Source organism: Eublepharis macularius, chromosome 13 (assembly GCF_028583425.1).
Source record: "Eublepharis macularius isolate TG4126 chromosome 13, MPM_Emac_v1.0, whole genome shotgun sequence".
Lineage (NCBI taxonomy): Eukaryota > Metazoa > Chordata > Lepidosauria > Squamata > Eublepharidae > Eublepharis > Eublepharis macularius.
This window is the reverse complement of record NC_072802.1, coordinates 57,187,925-57,207,149: the sequence shown is the minus strand read 5'-3', so window position 1 is coordinate 57,207,149 and position 19,225 is coordinate 57,187,925. Positions and strand designations below refer to the sequence as shown.

Sequence of the window (19,225 nt, the reverse complement as noted above, 5' to 3'; positions counted from 1 at the left end):
CACTGGACAACTCCATATACTCATATGGGAGGGGCTGTGGGCTTAGCAGTAGAGCATCTGCTTTACATGTAGAAAGTTCCAAGTTCAATCCCCAACATCTACAGTAAAAAGGGTCTCAAGGCTGGGAAAGAACTACCCCTTGCACATTTTGCTGACTTCAGAGGGAGAGGATGGGGAAGGAAAGAGATTCCTCATTATAGTCACCAGCCAACCCCAAAGAAAACCCTGCAATTGATTGCTGCCAGAACGATCCACATTTTTCCATTCTTGGATTCGCACCTGCAAGAGCAGCCTGTCCAGCAACTTACGCGGGGGCTGCCCCTTCTTCCGCTCAGGACTCCAGCTGTCTGTGCAGGTTTCCAGGATGGCTGCCAGGAGGAGGAGGGCTGATTTCCGCCTCTGGTAGTTGGACTCCAAAATCAGAGAGGAAGTGCAAAGCTTCAGCAGCCACTCGACGAAATCTGTGCAATGGAGAAGATTTGTCAGTAGGGTAGCAAAAGAGAAGGAAAATAGCAGGGTGGCAGGGAAGGGAGACAAAGCACTGGACGTTGATAAACATGGTCCTCTCTAAAAAGCTTGACTTTTTAAAGCTGGACTGCTGTTTTCCTCCAGAAACACACCCATAGGGATAGGAGCACCATCGTCATCATCATGCATACACTTCAAATCTAGTTGTCATATGACAACTATATAGCTGCTGTAGCACAGTGGTTAAGTGGTCGGGTTGCGAATCAGCACTCTGCTGATTCAAACCCCACTACTGCCATGAGCTCGGCAGGTGGCCTTGGGTACGCTGCTCCTCTCAGCCTGAGCTCCCCAGCTGCATTGTGGGGAGTAACAACATTAACTTGTTCGCCGCTCTCTGAGTGGAGCACTAATCTGTCCAGGAGAGCAGTATATAAGCACAGTTATTATAGCATAGTCAGTGGTTTGGTTGCAAATCAGCACTCTGCTGGTTCAAATCCCACTACTGCCCTGAGCTCAGCAGGTGGCCTTGGGTCAGTTGCTCCTGCGCTCTTAACCACTATACCAAACTGGCTCTCAATCATATAAGATACTGATTGTTTTCAAGTAACGATGAATAAAAGGGCAGAGAGAAAACCACTCGCTGTTGACTCACCCACTGCTTGGGCCAGGGGCCTCCAGAGATCCTCTCCAGCTGAGCGCTCCTTGTTTTTCACATGCCGTCGGAGCACAGCCAGCGAGCTGTCCCTCAGCCTTACAAGAGCCTTTTTGACTGTGGCTTGGAGGTACTGGCGGAAAGAGGAGGAGTCACAGTTCAAGTTGAGCACCAAGAATTCTTTCAGGAGCTGGACCTCCATCTTGGACAAGGCCTGATTGGTTCTGGGACTGGAGCACAGAAGGCTCAACGCTGCCAGGCGAACGTTGTCCTCTTTGGCGAAGAGGCAGGAGGAGAGTCTCTCCAAGGTCTCCTCGTCTGCAGGCAAGACCCCCGTGATGGTCTTTTGAACGTTCAACAAGGTGACCCAGGCCTGAAGCTGGGCAGAATCTCTGCCTTTAAAGTCTTCAGCCAGCAAGGCGTAAGAGGCGGGGAAGAGCCGTAAGGTCCACACAAGGAGGTAGCTGGAAGCGTTACTCTGAAGGAAAGAGCTGGGAGAGGTCAAAGCACTAGCGAGGGTTGGCAGCCAGTGAAGGGCCCACTTGTGAGCAAGCTCTCCCTCCGAGACGTCTTCCTGCTCCTCTGTCCAGACTTTGCGTTGCTGCTGCAGGATGGTTTTATACAAATCTGAGGCGGTGGGACACAGGTGATTGGTCGAAAGACAGTTCAGGAGATGCTGGGGCAGATCCTTATAGGTAGCCAGAACCTTTAAAAAAAAAAACTTGGGAGGTTTCAGAACATAATGAGTGGTGGCAGGATGGTGGAGCGAATATCTATATGCCCAATAGTCGAGTGAATGGCTAATGCTAACAAAGAAAGCAGCCAATCCAGGCCAAACACAGACAAGGCTAGACTTCTACATATTTGAGAGACTCTCCTGGTAGGCAGAAAAAACATTGTTTAAATTAAACAAGGAAAACAAGAACCACATACAAAATGACCAGATGAGGAATGAGAACTCTTCAGCACGCACAGGCTGCTGAGAACAGTTGGGAGTCAGTAAAGGGGAGGGGGATATCTGGAAGGAGGGGAAATCAGCCTGCTGAAGTCTTCGAGAACTTATAGAATCCTGGAGGGGAAAGATTTGTGCGTGTGTGTGTGATTTCCAAATTTTCCCCCTCCCCTCTCTGGGTCTTGAGAACATCCAGCTTGCATTAGATATTTGATGTTTAAATGTCACTTAAAGTAAAGCCACAAAGTCGGCCCCACTTCACCTTTTCACCAGAGAGTTACTTTAAGTGCACTGCTCAGAGCAGAGGGTCCTGAATTACATGTAAGTATATTGCCAGGCATCCTGACCTGGATAGCTCAGACAAGCCTAATCTTGAAAGTTAAGCAGGGTTGGCTTTGGTTAATAATTAGAGGGGAGACTTTCAAGAAGACCAGGGTCTCTATACAGAAGCAGGCAATGGCAAGGCACCCCTGTCGTCGATTGCCATGAAAACTCCACTAGGGTTTGCCGTAAGTTAGCTATGACCTGAAGGCACTCTCCACCACCATATTGTCAGGCATCCCATACATAACAATAACTATGACCGTTCAGTGGGGTGAATGCATACCCAGAAAGGCACACTCATGTAAAATGTACATTCCTAGTCTCATCTTTTAAAAAGTTAGGAGGTTATACGCTGCCACCCTGAAACATGTAACGACCATAGTTTCCACTTAAAGAAACCTAGGAATTGGGAAATTAGACATAAATAATCTTCAGCCCCCTGAAAAACACTAGTTTGCAGAATTCAACTGAAGTGGAAGCCGTGACAGCTAAATGAGTGCGTGCTCTCTCTCTATTCAAATCTATATGTGATTTGTTTCTAGCAGGGCTTTTTTTCAGCTGGAATGCGGTGGAACGGAGTTCCAGCACCTCTTGAAAATGGTCACATGGCTGGTGGCCCCGCCCCCTGATCTCCAGACAGAGGTGAGTTTAGATTGCCCTCCGCGCCACCCCACTCCCCTCTGTTTGTGCATATATGTACACACAAACACAAAACTGACTTACTTTTCCAGGTCCCAGGTAAGGGAGAATTGCACAAAGAGGGAAATATCGGGCTCTTGCCTGCCAGGGCATGAGGATGACTTTGTGGAGGAATTGTCCATAGAGGGGTCTCTCTCTGTCTTCAAAATGGTCACACTCTAGACTGTAGATCTTCAGAAAATGCTGAAAGGCAGTATGTATGAAATCTGACACTCCCTCTACCTGAACATAAGAATAAAAAGTTAAAAATAAAATACAGAGTCACAGATAACTTTACATTTCTACTTTGCTTTGGGGATGAAGGATGTACATAGGTTTTGACAACACAGTCACCAGCCAACCAGAGCTTTACACAACCAGCTTTTATTGCAACGTTGCAAAACTGTTCCACCACCACCACCACCACCGGAATTACACCCAGGACAGAATATTGTTTCTTTCAACACAACATGGGACATGCACTTTCATAGTAGCTTTACTGCTTAAATAATTAACACCTCTGTCAGTATCCTGAGCTAGATCCCTCAGAAGTGTCCCTTACCGGGCTCTCTGCGTAGTTCCAGAGGAACTGGGTGAGTCTCTGGAGCAGCCTCGAGTTCTCAGCCAACACACGATTCTCCCTCACTTTCCAAATCTCATCCAGACTCTCTTGGACACGCTGAAGCCACAAGGAAAAAACTACAGACAAGATTACACAAGCCTTGTAAAAGGGGGCCCAGCAAAGTCAAACTCCACAAGACCACATCTGGATGATTACTGACTAACATGTTAAGAAAAGGGCTCCTAAAGTGGCCCTCTCCCCCATCATGCTAACAGGGTTGCCAGGGAACACAGGGGACCAGATTTTGGGGGCCCTGGGAGCTGCCCAAGGCATCACTGCAGCACAACTATATATTTAGAATTCCCTGAATTGAGGGCAAGAAAGGAACAGGAAGTGAGACCTTAGTCGAGGCACGTTCTCTCTCAATCTACCTACCTCCAGGATTGTTGGGAATAAAATGGAGGGAGGGGCCTTCTCATGGCAGAGTAAGCTAAATGTGAGGAATGGGAGAAAAAATGTACAATGCACTCAGAGAGTCTAGGTTCAAATCCCTGCTTGCCATGAAACTTATTTGGCGGACCTGGACTAGCCCTTCTCTCTTAGCCTACCCTACCTCACAGGATTCTTGGGATAAAATGGAGGGAGGGAGAATTACATACAACCAACCAAGCTCCTTAGTGGAAAGGAGAGATAAAAGAGTACCGAATAAATCAGGGCTTTTTTTCTAGGAAAAGAGGTGGTGGAACTCAGTGGGTTGCCAGCACAGGGGGCAACTCCTGGTGGGAGGTGGTGGCCATGGTACCATATGCACATGCGCAGTGTGCGCATGTTCCTGGTACTGCGCACTGATGTCACTTTGGGTCAGCTGGAACAAGGGAGGAGTTTTTTAAAGTATAAATCTTCCTTGGTGAAAATGGTCACATGGCTGGTGGCCCCACCCCCTGATCTCCAGACAGAGGGGAGTTTAGATGGCGCGGAGGGCGATCCAAACTCCCCTCTGTCTGGAGATCAGGGGGCGGGGCCACCAGCCATGTGACCATTTCCAAAAGGTGCTGGAACGCCGTTCCACAGCGTTCCAGCTGAAAAAAAGCCCTAGAATAAATAAAAAATTCTCTTCTCCTCAGCTTTCTCCAGTGTCTAAGTCTTGCTTACCTTGGAAGCAATAGTAAAGACAATCCTTCTGCTCTTCCATCTGGAGTAAAATAGCTGGAAACAGCACGTCCAGCAGCAGACAATCCTGCAGAGAAGTTAAGGAGAGAAAATGCATCTGTTGTCAGTAAGCGACTGAACTTCAAAGGAATCCCCCCGCCCCCGATTCCCTAGGTCCTGCTGGAAGCAGGAGTGAAGGAAATGACAGAAGGAAGATGTGCAGAGTTAAAATGAGAGAATCACAGAGCTGGGACCAGCGAGATCGCAAGCCAAGGTACACAATGGGGGACCCCTGGTTTGGCAGTTGAGCACGAGAAAGAAGGCTCTCCGGACTGCTGTCAATATCAAGCCCGAGCAAGAGTCAACAGCGTAACGGTGACTGCCAAAAAGGGGAAAGTGGTTTTTAGGAGGCGTAAACAGAAGCTCAGTATTTAAGCCATGAGAAGTGATCGTTCCACCCTACTCTGTGCTAGTCAGACCTCATCCGGAGTACTGCGTCAAATTCTGGGCACCGCATTTCATAATAAAGACAAATGGTAAAGGGCTCGAAAGAGGGCAATGGAGATGGTTGGAGGTCTGGAAAACAGACATAAGACTGAAGGAACTGGGTATGCTTAAAGCAGAGACAAGACAACCGAAGGGATGCTTGATTATAGTCTTCAGATATCTGAAGAGCGGCCACATAGAAGACAGCAAAGGCTTGCTCTCCATCTCCGCTGCTCTAGAGAGCAAGCTTAAATCTAATAAGCTTAAGTTACAAGGAGGGTTGAGTTTGGATGAACATGAAAGGTAAAGGTAAGAGCAGTTTGTCAATGGGGCCAGTTACTTGGGTGGGGGGCAGTCAGCCCTTCCCCGATACGTCCCTGCTGGGGGCTTCACAGGTAGTGATGAATTGCATAAACTCCAGACATCCTCTACCTGTTGTCGAGTGCCACCCAAGGGGCAGCTCAGGATCTCCTTCCTGCAACACGCCAACAACCCTCGGGTCAGAACCAGCCTCTCCAGCCCATCTGGATTCCAAGCACAAGAAGGCAAACGGAGCTTCCCGAAACAGCCTTTGCCTGGGTACGAAAAACAAGTTCGTCACTTTGGGCTCAGCTTTGGTTTCATGTTTCGATGGGGGCGTGCTCTAAGCTATAGCATATTTGTAGCCGAATGGATCCCCCACAAGACAAGCTAGCTTTCCTGCAGCAGCAGGGGGTCAGGGCACCACGGCTGCCCATTTTAGTTCCTTTCCTCTGGCCGATGAAGCACCCACCTGTGTTTGGCACGTGGTAGAGTCCCAGGGCTGCTGCTGCTCCTCTATGGGGCTCAGGTGCTGTGTTGGCCAGCATGCTCACAGCCGTCCCGGCCAGCATACGGGTGTCCTTGCAGGCTGTCTAAGATCAACAAGGGAAAGGTAAACATTCCAAACAAAAAATTTTCCACCCTCACTACCCAAATGGTAAAACACATCAAGCTGCCTTACACCCTTTTTCTGTCTGGGTTGTTAATTTCGATTCTGCACGGCAGCAGCTCTCCAGGGTCTCAGGCAGGGGTCTTTCCCATCACCTACTGCTAGATCTTTTAACTGGAGATGCCGGGGATTGAACCTGGGACCTTCTACATGCCAAACAGATGCTCTACCACTGAGCCATGGCCCCATCCCCCAAACCGGTCTTGAATATTTGGGGCGGGGCAGTAGCTCAGTAGTGGAGCATCCATGTAGCATGCAGAAGGTCCCAGGTTTGGTACCCAGCATCTTCAGTTTAAAATATAAGGAAGGAGGTGATGTGAACGATTTCTTCCCGAGATCCTGGAGAGGCTTTTCTGCTCAGGGTAGACAATGTGGACCTGGATAGACCAACGGTTGACTCAGTCTAAGTCACCTCTATATGATCAATATGCATTCTTGCTGTAATGCACCACACAGTGGTGGATTACAAAATTTTTAGTAAAAAAAGAGAAGACCATACACAGCGAAAGTCAGCCCCCACTTCTAGAGCAGACAGGCTAAAGACTCACCTTTTCCATGATGATGTGCACCAAACATCCCAGAATGCTCTGCAGAGCTTTACTGTCCTTCGTTTCATCCCATACAAGGGGTGAAATTTCTTTTGGCATCACCTTGAAAAGCTGCAGGCAAGTCTGCAGAGGGGACAACGAAGAGGATAACCTCTGTCAGTGCTCTAAGCTGCATATTAAAAACAGAAGAAACTCAGTAAGGTTCTGTTGGAAGTGACGTCGGCCAGTTCATGCAGCTAAAAGTCTACAGTATCCTGGAGTGGGAAGCTGCGATCAGGAGGAAATTTCTCTGATTGATTTCCCCTGGGACTCCTGATGGGGCCCAAATTTATTCACTGTGTTAACAACACACAACTGTAAATTACCTGGACGCCTTGAGATGATGCATTAAATAACGGCTGTTGTTATAGTAGAGGGGGCTGTTACTTTTTTCTGTTGAGGGTGGGCAATGTTGTATAAGCAGTTTCTGAAAACAGCAAACCGTTTCATAGCTTCCTAACTAATGAAATTCGCCTTGATTGATTATCGGTTGAAATTCTATTCATTCGGCTGAGAAAATATCCACTATAGCTCACAGCTCAGACTTCTTTCTACCTTCACTGTGACATAATGCCATTCTTCGTTCCTGGAGATCTGATCCCGCAGCGTTGAATCAAATGTGGCAGCAATGCATTTCAGCAGCAGCAGCAGGTTGTCTTGCCAGTAAGATCGTCCCAGCACACTCTCCTCTACAAACATACACACTGGGACAAAGAACCATTAGAACCATTTGGGGAAAAAAATAGAAAATGGGCAGCCTGCATCTTAACAGAACGACTTGTACAAAAAAGAGAAAATATTTAGCCAAGGGGCCAAATTTAGTGACACTCGACAGGCAACGGGTTGCATAATTTCAAGGACCAAAACTGCAGAACTTCATCCTACGGAAGCTTGGGAGCTCTTTAGGAGAGTCTTTGGGACCCTGGTTGAGATTTATTTGATTGTACCTGCAGCTAGTTTGATTTAGTTGCTGCTGCAGATTGTATTTCTGCTCTAGCTGTTGCTCTCTATGTTTTCATGAGATTCTGTTTCTGCTTTCCTTTCACGTTTGGATTTTACTTAGCATGGCCTGTATTAAACTGTACTGCTTTGAGCCATCTTATCGATCTGACTAGTCCGAAGGCAGTATAGAAATATTTTAATATAATTTAATTTATCAGATTTCTTGCCCACCCTCCCTGGGTTACAACATTATACAGTAATACAAAAAATTAAAAAATACACAATACACAATAAAAGATAAAATACACAATTGCATAGTTCCAGTACAAAAGTTAAAACCACGATCTAAAATTATGCAAAATCAAAAAGAGTCCAGTAGCACCTTTAAGACTAACCAATTTTATTGTAGCATAAGCTTTCGAGAATCAAGTTCTCTTCGTCAGATGCCTGATGCATCTAAAATTATGGTTCATCATAATACATCCCACACACCAGTATTATGGAAGCAGGGCAGGCATAATTAATTGGATTTAACAAAAAATGCACAGTTCACACCAACAACATAGCTCTTGTAGTATGGTCTACAAAACTGTGAATTGAAGAAGTATATACAACTATTACAACCTTTATCAATCCATACCTGAAGAAGACGTTCTCGTCAAAACGTGGTTTATAACCGGAAGCACATTGATTATGTTTCATTGTGGATTGTATTGTATTTGATGTGAATTTGGTAAAATAAATTGTATTTGTTCTAGATCACATATATTGTTGCCGTGAACTGCAGACTATATATGGTTCTATAAGACATTGACAGGATTGTTACTAGACATTCTCATATTGACTACTTACTCTAAGCATTGTTTGTTAAATTTTCCCCTTCACAGTTGTAGGTTTTGTTAGTTTCATATTCTACACCATGGTCCTTTGTGTTATAATAAATTGGATGCCAACAACCCCCTCTCCCGCGGTGGCCCCCAAACTTGACCGATCTCTGCTACTAATGTTTTAATATAGAGAACCGATTAAAACATGTATTCAGTGACATGGTACAGTCCTCTTACATGTCCATACCACTTCAGAGTACTTATCAGGTAAACTTCTGACATGTGGATAGCTACAGGAACTATGCCTCTAGCTTCTGTTGTTTTTCCAGTGAGGCACAACAGCCAGAGACTCCCAAACATGAAGGTCTGAAAGGTATTCCTACGCTGGGAAATAAGGACAGCATTTAGAGACTGACCTGTCTGGAGATTGCCAGGAGACAGCACCTAAAAGGTGAAGGAACAGGCATCTTAGGAGAGCGGCAAACTGAAAAATCAGCATCCCTGGGTGGCAAGGATTATGATAGTGCATTATTTTACAAGATTTCCACAGGATGTGGCTTTAATTATGAGGTCCTTCCTGCGATGCATTGTGCATTAAGAGGGTAACTCTGCTGCCTTGGTATAAACCAATCCTGTCTACCTGCTGTCCATATGGAGAAACTTGTATATCATGGTATGCAGGGGTCATTTTGTAGAAAAAGAACTGGAGGAACTCATTAGCATAACTCATTAGCATATGCCACATCCCTTGCCATCACTGGCTGTGTGTCATTAGCATAACTGATTTGCATATGTCACACCCCCTGACATCACCTATCCTGGCTGTTTTGGACCCAATCCTGGCCATTCAGGCTGAAATGGGGCCCAAAATGGCAAAAAGGGGATGAAAATGGTCGAAAAGGGGCCCAAAATGGGCTGTTTTCAAACTACTAACCTGCTTCCATAATGTTGCGAAACATTGCGCAAAAAACGCAGAAGATAGCGTCTTCTCGTGAGAGTTTTGCATGACATCGCACAAAACTCTCGTGAGAAGATGCTATCTTCCGTGTTTTTTGCGCGATGTTTCGCAACGTTACGGAAGCAGATTAGTAGTGTGAAAATGGCCATGGTCAGGATCGGGCCACTGCTGAGTGGAAGAGTGATCCAACACCTGTCAGAGGCCCAATCCGGGCCATTTCGGCCCCAATCCAGGCTGAAATGGGCCCCAAATGGCCAAGAGTCAGGTGGGTGGGGCCACCTGACATGTGACCTCTTTGGGGAACTGCCAGAACTGCGTTCCAGCGTGTTCCCCCTCGAAATGAGCCCTGATGGTATGGAACTCTGGGCTACACATAGTTAATGGCTGTCTTAAAGAGAAGGAGCCACCCCCTTCATGCTGCCATTTCCTTGATGACTTGGATCAGCCATAGCTACCTTACAGAGATGTTGTGATGAGAACACAAAGTACATTAGGACATAAGAAGAGCCCTGCTAGATCAGAACAAAGGCCCATCTAATTGGGAACTCTGTTCACACAGTAGCTGCCTCTAGGCCCAAAAGCAGGATGACTGCAACCGCATCCTCTCGTCTGTGGTCCCAGCAAATAATATAAAGAGGCAGTAAAGAAAGAAGGATGAATGCCACCCTGAAGTCCTTGGAAGAAGGGATAGCTTTGCAGTGGCAGGAATAGACAGGCACCAGTAGTTGCCACACCGCAGGGATGAATTTTCCCAGCTGGAGAAACTAAGCACTGAACCACAGCAACAGCAAGTAGGAAGAAAAATAGGGAAGAAAAACAAAGCCCAGTGTGGCCTGATCCTGTCCCCCCTGACAGAGCCTGGATATTGCAGAACTCCCCAATAAAGCTGCTCACAGCATGGGGCCAAACAGGATCACCTGCTTATTGCTGTCAGTCATGAAGCTGCTGGATACAGAAACAGCTACTGTGGCCCATTCATGAGCTGGCGATCTCAGCAGTGCCACAATGGGTGACCGTATCTTAACAACATACTAGTGGAATAAACCAACCTTCCCCCACCTCACCTCTTTGTGCTCGACAAGGCCTCCCATAAAGTGGTTCATCTGTTCGGACACCAGCGTCCCGTGACCGTCGGACAATTTTGCAACCAGCTAAAGGGAGAAAAGGACAAACCTTCTGAAACACATGGTTTAAATGCTCTTCCGAATGAGACTGATGCTCGCATGTTAAATATGAATGGGGAAGGGTCACGTTTCAGTGGCAGGGAATGTCCTTGGTATGCAGATGGTCCCTGTTTCAATCCCATCTCCAGGGAAAGAAACCCGGATATCACAGGCGGGAAAGACCTGCTCCTTCAGTCTTGGAGAGGCATTGTGGATAGATAGTCCTAAACAAGAACCACTGATCTGATTCAGTGTGGTCAGGAAGGAGCCGTGGCTCCATGGCAGAACACACACTTAGCATGCAGAATGTCCTAGGTCTAACCCCCATCATCCCCCGTTGAAAAGATATTAAGCAGCAGGTGTTCAGGTTTTTCTGTTCTGAGAGCTACTGCCAATACAAAGAGCAAGGTTCAGTCCCAGTAGCAGCTTAAAGATCAACAAGACTTCCAGGGTATGAGCTTTTGAGAGCTCCCTTTGTCAGTTAGCCAATGCCAATTGAAGGGGACAATACAGATACATGAACCAATGGTCTGACATGGTATAAAGGAGCTTTGTAAGTTCATACAGATGCTGGGAAAGGCTGTGGCTCAAGGGAAGAACAGCTGCTTTGCTTGCAGAAGGTTCCAGGTTCAATTCCAGCCATCTCTAGATTCAGGATCAGGGATTCTCAAAAGCTCATATCCTGGAGATCTGGTTAGTCTTTAAGGTGCTACTGGCCCCAAATCTTGTTCAGCTATCAAGATTAGGTAAGATTCCTTCTGGAGACTTTGGAGAGCCATAACCAGTAAGTCTACATTCAGGCACTGCAAAATGGGAGTTTGTTCAGGACAACCAAGAATCTGGCTTATTTTTGTACTTGTGTATTTCCTCCTTCCTCATGAGGAACCACGGTTTAAGAGTTCCTGATTTAGGAATTTTTAAAAGTCAACCTCATTTGTCTAACACCGATGGCCTTAACGAACTGGGGTTTGTTACTTTCTCCCAGCCAGGACCTCAGAATCAGCGAAAAAAAGGGCACCGCAAAGTCTATAGGGCAGGGATCGGCTTCAAACAACTGGGAGGATTCCCCTTTCAGCAACTCCAGGAACAGCCACAGCTAAAACCCAACAGGCAAGCACCTTCTCAAGGCGATAGAAACAGCTGGAACTGCTTGTCGTCTCCATCTGCAAAGCAAGTAGGCAGTGCACCAGAGGGAGAACGTAACTACGGTCCAGGACTCCCAGTCCTTTGCTCACTGATGACAAGAGTCGAAACGCTTCTTCCAGGTTTTTATCTTTACATCTCTTCACAGTACCTCTGAAAAACAGGAGAACAGCCAGGATTATCCTGGTGTTATTCAAAGATGTGTCTACGGCTCTACTAATAACAGTAAGATTGTACTAAGCTCACACTATGTAATCTGCCTTGAGTCTCAGTGAGAAAGGTGGAATAATAAATAAATAAATAAATAGATGATGATGATGATGATGATGATGATGATGATAATAATAATGGCAGCATTTGCACAGTGCTTTCCACAGTTCACACGTTAGAAAGTCAATCAACATTCTGTAAGGTAGATCGACATTCTATCCCCACATTTCAGATGGCAGCCAAGGCCAAGAGAGATTGGCAATAGAGGAAAGAGTCTTGTTAGATCTGATCAAAAATTCCCTTGTCCTGTTCTCCACAACAGCTGACCAGATTGTGTCTGTGAAGTCCACAGGCCGGGCATTAAGGCAACAGCCCTCTTCATATTACTTATCCACAAGCCTCTAGTATTCAGAGGTATACTACCCCTGAGCATGGAGGTTCTATTCAGCCATCACGGCGCATCACTTGTCAGCACTGAGAGCTCTCTTTTAAAGTGACTTAAACATCCCTTCTAAGCCTATTGACTGTCAGGAACCTTGAATCTATGAACTACATTGGAAGGATTCCTTAAGGGTTAAAGCCCCTGCAACTTTCTTTTTAGTATCATTGGGGATTTTTCTGCTCACGTACCGAGCGCAGCAGCCACGCGCATTAGCCAGCAAACTCACCCTGCAAATTGCTCGAGTTTGTCCAAGACAAGGAGCAAACCTCGAGCGATTTCATGCAACCCTTCTGTCTGCCTCATCGCCGTATAGAATGCAAAACACTGATGGACCGCCTCCTCTGCGCCCATGGCTCACAAGATCACTGTAAACTCCAGGGCCGGAGCACATCTGCAAGCTTCAGAAGCGAACAGAACCCAGCTGCTGCCATAGAGCCTAAACCAGAAGGCAAGAGAGGCCGCACTAGTGAAGAGCTTTCCTGGCAGGCACACTGGCTCCATCTAGTGTGCGTCAATGGAAGTCCCACACAAACTATTCCAAACTGCTCTGCAAAAGGTTCAGTGTGTGTCCCCTACGGATGAAGATAAAAACAAAAGGGAGTCATATGGCACTTTAAAGGCAAACCGATTTGCTTGTGGCAGAAGCTTTCCTGGCACTCAGTCCAGATGTAAAATGCACCTGATAACTAGGTGGGTTCTGACTGATGCTTCTGCCGCAACAAATTCATTTCTCTTTAATCCAGAGGAGTTAGCCGTGTTAGTCTGTAGTTGCAAAATGGTAAAAAAGTCCAGTAGCACCTTTAAGACTCACCAGCTTTATTGAAGCATAAGCTTTGGAGAACCACAGCTCTTGCATCTGATGAAGAGATCTGTGGTTCTTTGAAAGCTTATGCCTCAATAAAGTTGGTTAGTCTTAAAGGTGCTACTGGACTTTTTACTATTTCTCTTTAAGTGTCCTAAGACTCCTTTCTGTTGTTGCAGCAGCAGGCTAACATGGCTACACAACTGGCCCTCATAGCTGTCATAGGTACTGCCCTCCAAGATGAAGATAGCATGCTCCCCAACAGTCTCTACTTGCAGTTCCTATTTTCTGGTCCCCGTCCTTGGGAAATCACTGTCCCTAATGCCTTTAGGAAATGGCTTGTTAAAATGGTGCTACTGTGAGCAAGTCATTCTTCAGGATTCCATTCTTTCCCTAGGATCTCTAGAAGTAATGTTTGAGCACGGGAGAGTGAATGCATTGTGTCTCTGACATGCATGTTCAACAAATACATACACATGAACACTAAGGCACTAGTCCTGCCATTTCTCACTGTGCTCTCACTGGAGTATAAACTGTTGCAGGACAATGTTTTTTCAAGCTTATCATTTCTCAAAAGAACAAACATCCCTACTGGCTTTAAATCTGTACAAGGGAGGCTATTGCAGATTAAGGAAGCACCAGAGATGAAGGCAAGGATGTCAAGACTGCCACCATGCACCCACAGACAAAGAGCCCCTTTGCCCTGTCAAGTTTAGAAGAACAAATATGAGTGAGATGATTGATTAGAACAGGCATGCTGCCACTCACTCAATGGCACCTTGCCTGGCTCCCTAGCCCTATGGGGTGACCCACTGTGATATCATGCTTTGAATGCTGGACTAGGACCATGGAATCATAGAATCATAGGGTTGGAAGGGACCTCCAGGGTCATCTACTCCACCCCCCTGCACAATGCAGGAAATTCACAATTACCCCCCCTCCCCACATACCCTGTGACCCCTGCTCCATGCCCCAAAGATGGCAAAACACGGTCAGGTTCCCTAGCTGAACTGGCTTGGGGAAAATTGCTACCAGACATCAAAGCAGAAATCAACCCTTCTACTTCCTCCTTGATTTTAGCCCCATGTGCAATTTTCTGTATGTTTGCCTTTTATTGTTCTGCTAATAAAGAAACCTTTCCTTTAGAACAGGGGTCCCCAACCTGCGGCCCGCGGGCCACATGCGGCCCCCAAGCTCTTTCTGTGCGGCCCTCCAACCTGCTTATTTGCTGCTATCACCCTGCAATTTTGTTGCATTTTGAGTTAAGCTGTGGCCCTCTTTAGGCACTGGGCACTCTAATGCGGCCCCCATGTGCCAAAAGGTAGGGGATCCCTGCTTTAGAACATATGCCTATTCATTTAAGAGTTTCCTCTAAGGGAACATTGGTGGAGATCCATCCGTTTACCCCTCTTGCTGCCTCTCCTTGAATGCTAATTCCTCCAACTCACAAAGAGTCCCCCCATTGCCTGTTTGCTGCCAGCTGTGCTTTACTGTCACATTTATAAATGAAGCAAATATTATCTAAAAATGTCTCATTTGCACAGTGCTCTCTCCTGCAAAGGGAACCAGCCCAGGAAGTGCTGCCCCTAAAACTTCTCACTGTTAGGACTGTAGCGACAGGAAGGATTTTCCAAACCCATAAATTCACTTTTGAGAAATGAACAGCGAAAGCAGATTAACCTTTTTTTTTTGGTTAATCCGTATAATGGTTTTAGAATCTCTTTACCCAATAAGAAGGGGCCCCCTTTCTTTTCTCTTTATCCAGATCTACATTGTCTCCATCTTGTCTACATTTTCTCCACCTCTCATGTTTTCTTTTCTTTTTTTCTTTTCTAATATGGAATAGCTTAGAGATCTTATCTCAGTAAACACAACATCAATAAATCCCTGCTTCTTATTGCCCTTTTCAGTTACCGGCCTGCCAAGAAGTGCCTGACGATTGGGATTTGATTACCAGCCCTTATCAAAAGTCCTCTTGGTGAAATCTGGGTCTTAAATCCCATAATTCTTTGATAAAAGAAGCATTACCAGTCTATTTTCCAAAGTGAAAGGTAGGGGGAGAATGAAAGAAAGCAATCAGTGCAGAGACTAATAGGCTAAGCGCAGAGGTGCCGGTATGGCAAGAGAGGTGGAGATGGCAAAGCAAAGCAGGCTGACGGGGAGAAAGCCCTTTTGTCGCAGACGGGGTGGAAAAGGAATTAATCAGCTTCAAGTTGCTAAAACTGGTGCTAAAACCAGAAAACGCAGCCTTCCACTTTCGCACAAGGAGGGATCCAAAGTCGTTCCTGATTAAAAGCGTACTTTTTTCATGCAAGCACTTGGTTGCATCTTTAATGCTGCCCCCCCCCCCCGTGCTTCTACCACAGCTTGTTATTTCAGTGGTATCTGGGTGTTCTCTGATACAGTTCTGAGATGCGCATCCCCTCCTTCCAGAATGAGCATCAGAGAAGCAGGTTTGAAATTTCAGACAAGCTTGTCGAAAGCAACATTTCCAAGTTTCTCCTCCAAGGAGGACTCTGGAGATCAGAACTACCTGGCTTTTTTTCCAAACTGGAGCTTTTGGAAGCCACTATTTAAAAAAACAAAAAAACAAAAAACTATTTGCATATTTTGCTGCACAAGCATATTGCTTTGATTTCTTTCCAATTGTTCTCATATTGTCTTATTTATTTATTCTATTCTATTCTATTCTATTCTATTCTATTCTATTCTATTCTATTCTATTCTACTTTTGTCCCTCCCTGTGCTGTTAATCAGACTTCTCTGACATATGTTTGGAACTTAATTCCCAGGTATGCAAAGGATTTGGAATGGGACCCTGGCATATGGAGAGAGGAAGGCTTAAGCATTCTTCCCTGTGCTATTTCCTTACTAGAAATAGCCCTAGGAGGCCACTATTCCCTGCTTTTGGGAAACCTATACATAGCCCATCAATGCACATATAGCCCCCAACAGGTCAGATAGAGGCTCTTGGGGCTGTTTCGGGTTGGGAAAATGATGTAGGAGAACAGACAAGGCCCCTTTCCCCATATACCATGGTCCTCCTGGTGCATACTGAGCTCCCATGCACATATTTGTGATTGATTGTCACGGCCTTTGGCTCTATGCAATAAATGTCATTCATTCATTCATTCACATAGAAAATGAGTTCCAAGTACAGAACTCCAAGTGTACTAGGGGGCTACAGCCAAAAAGGCCCGAGCTATGACCAAGGAAAATAGACAGTGATTGGAGGTGATACATAAAGCAAGTTCCATATTGAGTGATTCTGCACACGTTGGATAATGCACTTCCAATCCTCTTTATAGATCATTTGGAATGGATTTTTTCCTGTGCGGAACAAAAAATTCACTTCAAACGATTGATAAAGTGCATTGAAAGTGCATTATCCAACGTGTGCGGAATCAGCCATTGTTGCCTCTGACTAATGATAGCTCTGCAGGGTCTCGGGTAAGAGGTCTTTCACATCACCTGATCCTTTTAACGGGAGTTGCCAGAGATCGAACCTGCATGCCAAGCAAACGCTGCACCACAGAACCAGAGTTGGAGTTGTCTTATTCGTGGCTTCTTAATTGTCAGATTCCTTCCCTGCAGAGATTCACCTGGCAATGACCTCACTGGGTTTTACCTGCCTGCTCTGATGATTTATTCTTGGGAGCCTGAAAAATAAAATGCAACATTTTTAACTTTAATGCTGATTTTGTTTAACTGAACTTCTACAGTGAATAAAATCAAAAAGAGTCCAGTAGCACCTTTAAGACTAACCAATTTTATTGTAGCATAAGCTTTCGAGAATCAAGTTCTCTTCTGTACTATGCATCTGACGAAGAGAACTTGATTCTCGAAAGCTTATGCTACAATAAAATTGGTTAGTCTTAAAGGTGCTACTGGACTCTTTTTGATTTTGCTACTACAGACTAACACGGCTAACTTCTCTGGATCTACAGTGAATAGGTTTTTAAAATGCTGTGTTTGATTCATTAGATCCTGAGGGAGGGAGCTAGATCCTGACAACTGACTAGAGTCTCTCTACATAATACTTTTGACACATGTTCTTCATGTGTCAGGAGACACAATGTTAGCTGGGAAGTGTAGTTTTAAATGACAGGGCCAGTGGAGATCGCTCTGGAGGGGATAGATTCTCACACAGCCCTCCGCTGCCTCTGGTGTCTCCCCTTCCAGAGCCTTTGCCCTGCTGAGGCTCAGTTAATTCAAAGTTTTAAGCAGCAGAGGGCTGTGAGAGAATCTGTGCCCTCTGGACTGATCTCTGCCGGCTCTGCCTTTCAAAACTATGCTTCCCTGCTAACATTGCATCTCCCGACATTTGATGGACACACAAGATGCCCCGGCATCTTGTGTAGAGAGACTCTGTGTTAGCAGCTCATGCTAAAATCCACCCACTCCCACACACATCAAAGTCAAAAACAGGGACATGGATACGCGGGGGATAGATGCTGGAAAATATAGGTTTCCCTCCCTGCTAATTAGGGAGAGAAGGAGCAATGGCATGTCAGAGCTCAGTACCAAAGTTATTTGGAATCCCATCTCTATGCCTCAGATACTCCTCTTGGATTGGGTCCTGTGGATCCATTCCATTAATGGTAGTGCCAGGTTACTCCTCGCTTCTGGCAACAGGGGCAGACTTCTTGCACTGAGGGGAAGTGCCACCTTTAGTCTTCTCCCCCACCCCCCATTACACCATAATCCATGTGCCAATTTTTGTCAATACACTTTAAGATTAATTGCTCCAACAAAACTTTAGACACCCAGGGCACTCCAGTGTTAGTTTGCTTCATCTATTTTAAAAGGCTTGCCTCCTTCCAACTTTGTGTAGTGGTTAGAGTGTTGGACTAGAATCTGGAAGACTCAGAGCCAAGCTACAAGTGACACCTGACACAGGTTGGACACTTCTCAGCTTCCCTCAAGTTTTGATGGGAAATGTAAGCATCCTGGTCTTGCAGCTGTAATGGAGAGCCAAGCTGTAAAACCAGGACGCCTACATTTCCCATCAAAACTTGAAGTAAGCTGACAAGCGTCCAACCTGATTCAGGCGTCACTTGTAGCTTGGCTTTCAGGTCTGAATCCCTGCTCAGTCATGGAATCTTGACTTTGGGATACGCTCGTCTAAACGAGTTCTGAGAGTTGTCGTGGGGATACAACGGAAGAGTGGAGAAGCCACTTTGGGGTCCCACTGGGGAGAAATTAAATGGTGTATTAAAATAAGTAAGTAACAATCATTCCTGAATTATACAATCTGCACGAGTACAATAAACACCTTTACTTTTGATAATCTCATCTGGCATCACAGAGGTTTTGTCATTTCGACAGGCTCATCCGGCCAGGGCAATCATATGTATATATTATACATACAATCTGTTACGGGTCAGGGTCACGAGTCCGACTTGCAACTTTTCTTGTTCTCTGAGTGACAAATAAATTGGCTTTCAGGAGCAGCCCGTGCTTTGCAAAGGGTTTTGCTGCCGCGGTGTTGATTTCTGTTTTCTATTATCAAGCTAAACTCTCTTTCTCTCCCCCCACCCTCCCCATATTGTGTGATATGACAGTTCTCTTTTGATGGGAAGGCTTTCATTTGGCCAAAGAAAAGGGTAATTTGCTTCTCTTTTTTAAAAGGACTTAATCCTTCTGGGCCATTTCTAGGCCCGAGAAACAGCTATTCTCCCCCTGTCTTGAACTGGAGGCTTCGGAGACACAATGGGCATCATAACCGCCTCAAATCTACGCTCAAGATGGAGAAATCAGATTTCCTTCCAGAGTCATTTCTGTAGGATTAGCTAAATCTTAGATCCACACTAACCCTTCACAAAGCTGTCAAGATTAGTTAGAATTTATTTTATTCCAGCAAAGGGTTTAAGGTTTTCTTTCTCAAAAGGATTATATAGATATATATGT

At 45.6% G+C, this 19,225-nt stretch overlaps 1 protein-coding gene across 3 annotated transcripts in view; it reads right to left on the bottom strand.

Annotated features, from left to right (window-relative positions):
• The window catches only part of LOC129341348 (thyroid adenoma-associated protein homolog), a 34,279-nt gene extending 21,376 nt beyond the window's left edge, over window positions 1-12,903 (bottom strand). For all 3 annotated transcript variants that reach the window (XM_054996491.1, XM_054996492.1, XM_054996494.1), the window contains exons 1-13: window positions 12,740-12,903; window positions 11,837-12,014; window positions 10,620-10,706; window positions 9,014-9,041; window positions 7,384-7,532; window positions 6,790-6,912; window positions 6,044-6,164; window positions 5,704-5,846; window positions 4,789-4,873; window positions 3,637-3,773; window positions 3,120-3,317; window positions 1,121-1,826; window positions 309-461 (exon numbers count right to left, since the gene is read on the bottom strand). In XM_054996491.1, coding sequence (XP_054852466.1) covers window positions 309-461; window positions 1,121-1,826; window positions 3,120-3,317; window positions 3,637-3,773; window positions 4,789-4,873; window positions 5,704-5,846; window positions 6,044-6,164; window positions 6,790-6,912; window positions 7,384-7,532; window positions 9,014-9,041; window positions 10,620-10,706; window positions 11,837-12,014; window positions 12,740-12,864 — 2,233 coding nt within the window. In that variant the 5' untranslated portion in view covers window positions 12,865-12,903. The remainder of the gene's footprint in view (window positions 1-308; window positions 462-1,120; window positions 1,827-3,119; window positions 3,318-3,636; window positions 3,774-4,788; window positions 4,874-5,703; window positions 5,847-6,043; window positions 6,165-6,789; window positions 6,913-7,383; window positions 7,533-9,013; window positions 9,042-10,619; window positions 10,707-11,836; window positions 12,015-12,739) is intronic.
• Between the last annotated feature and the right edge of the window lie 6,322 nt (window positions 12,904-19,225).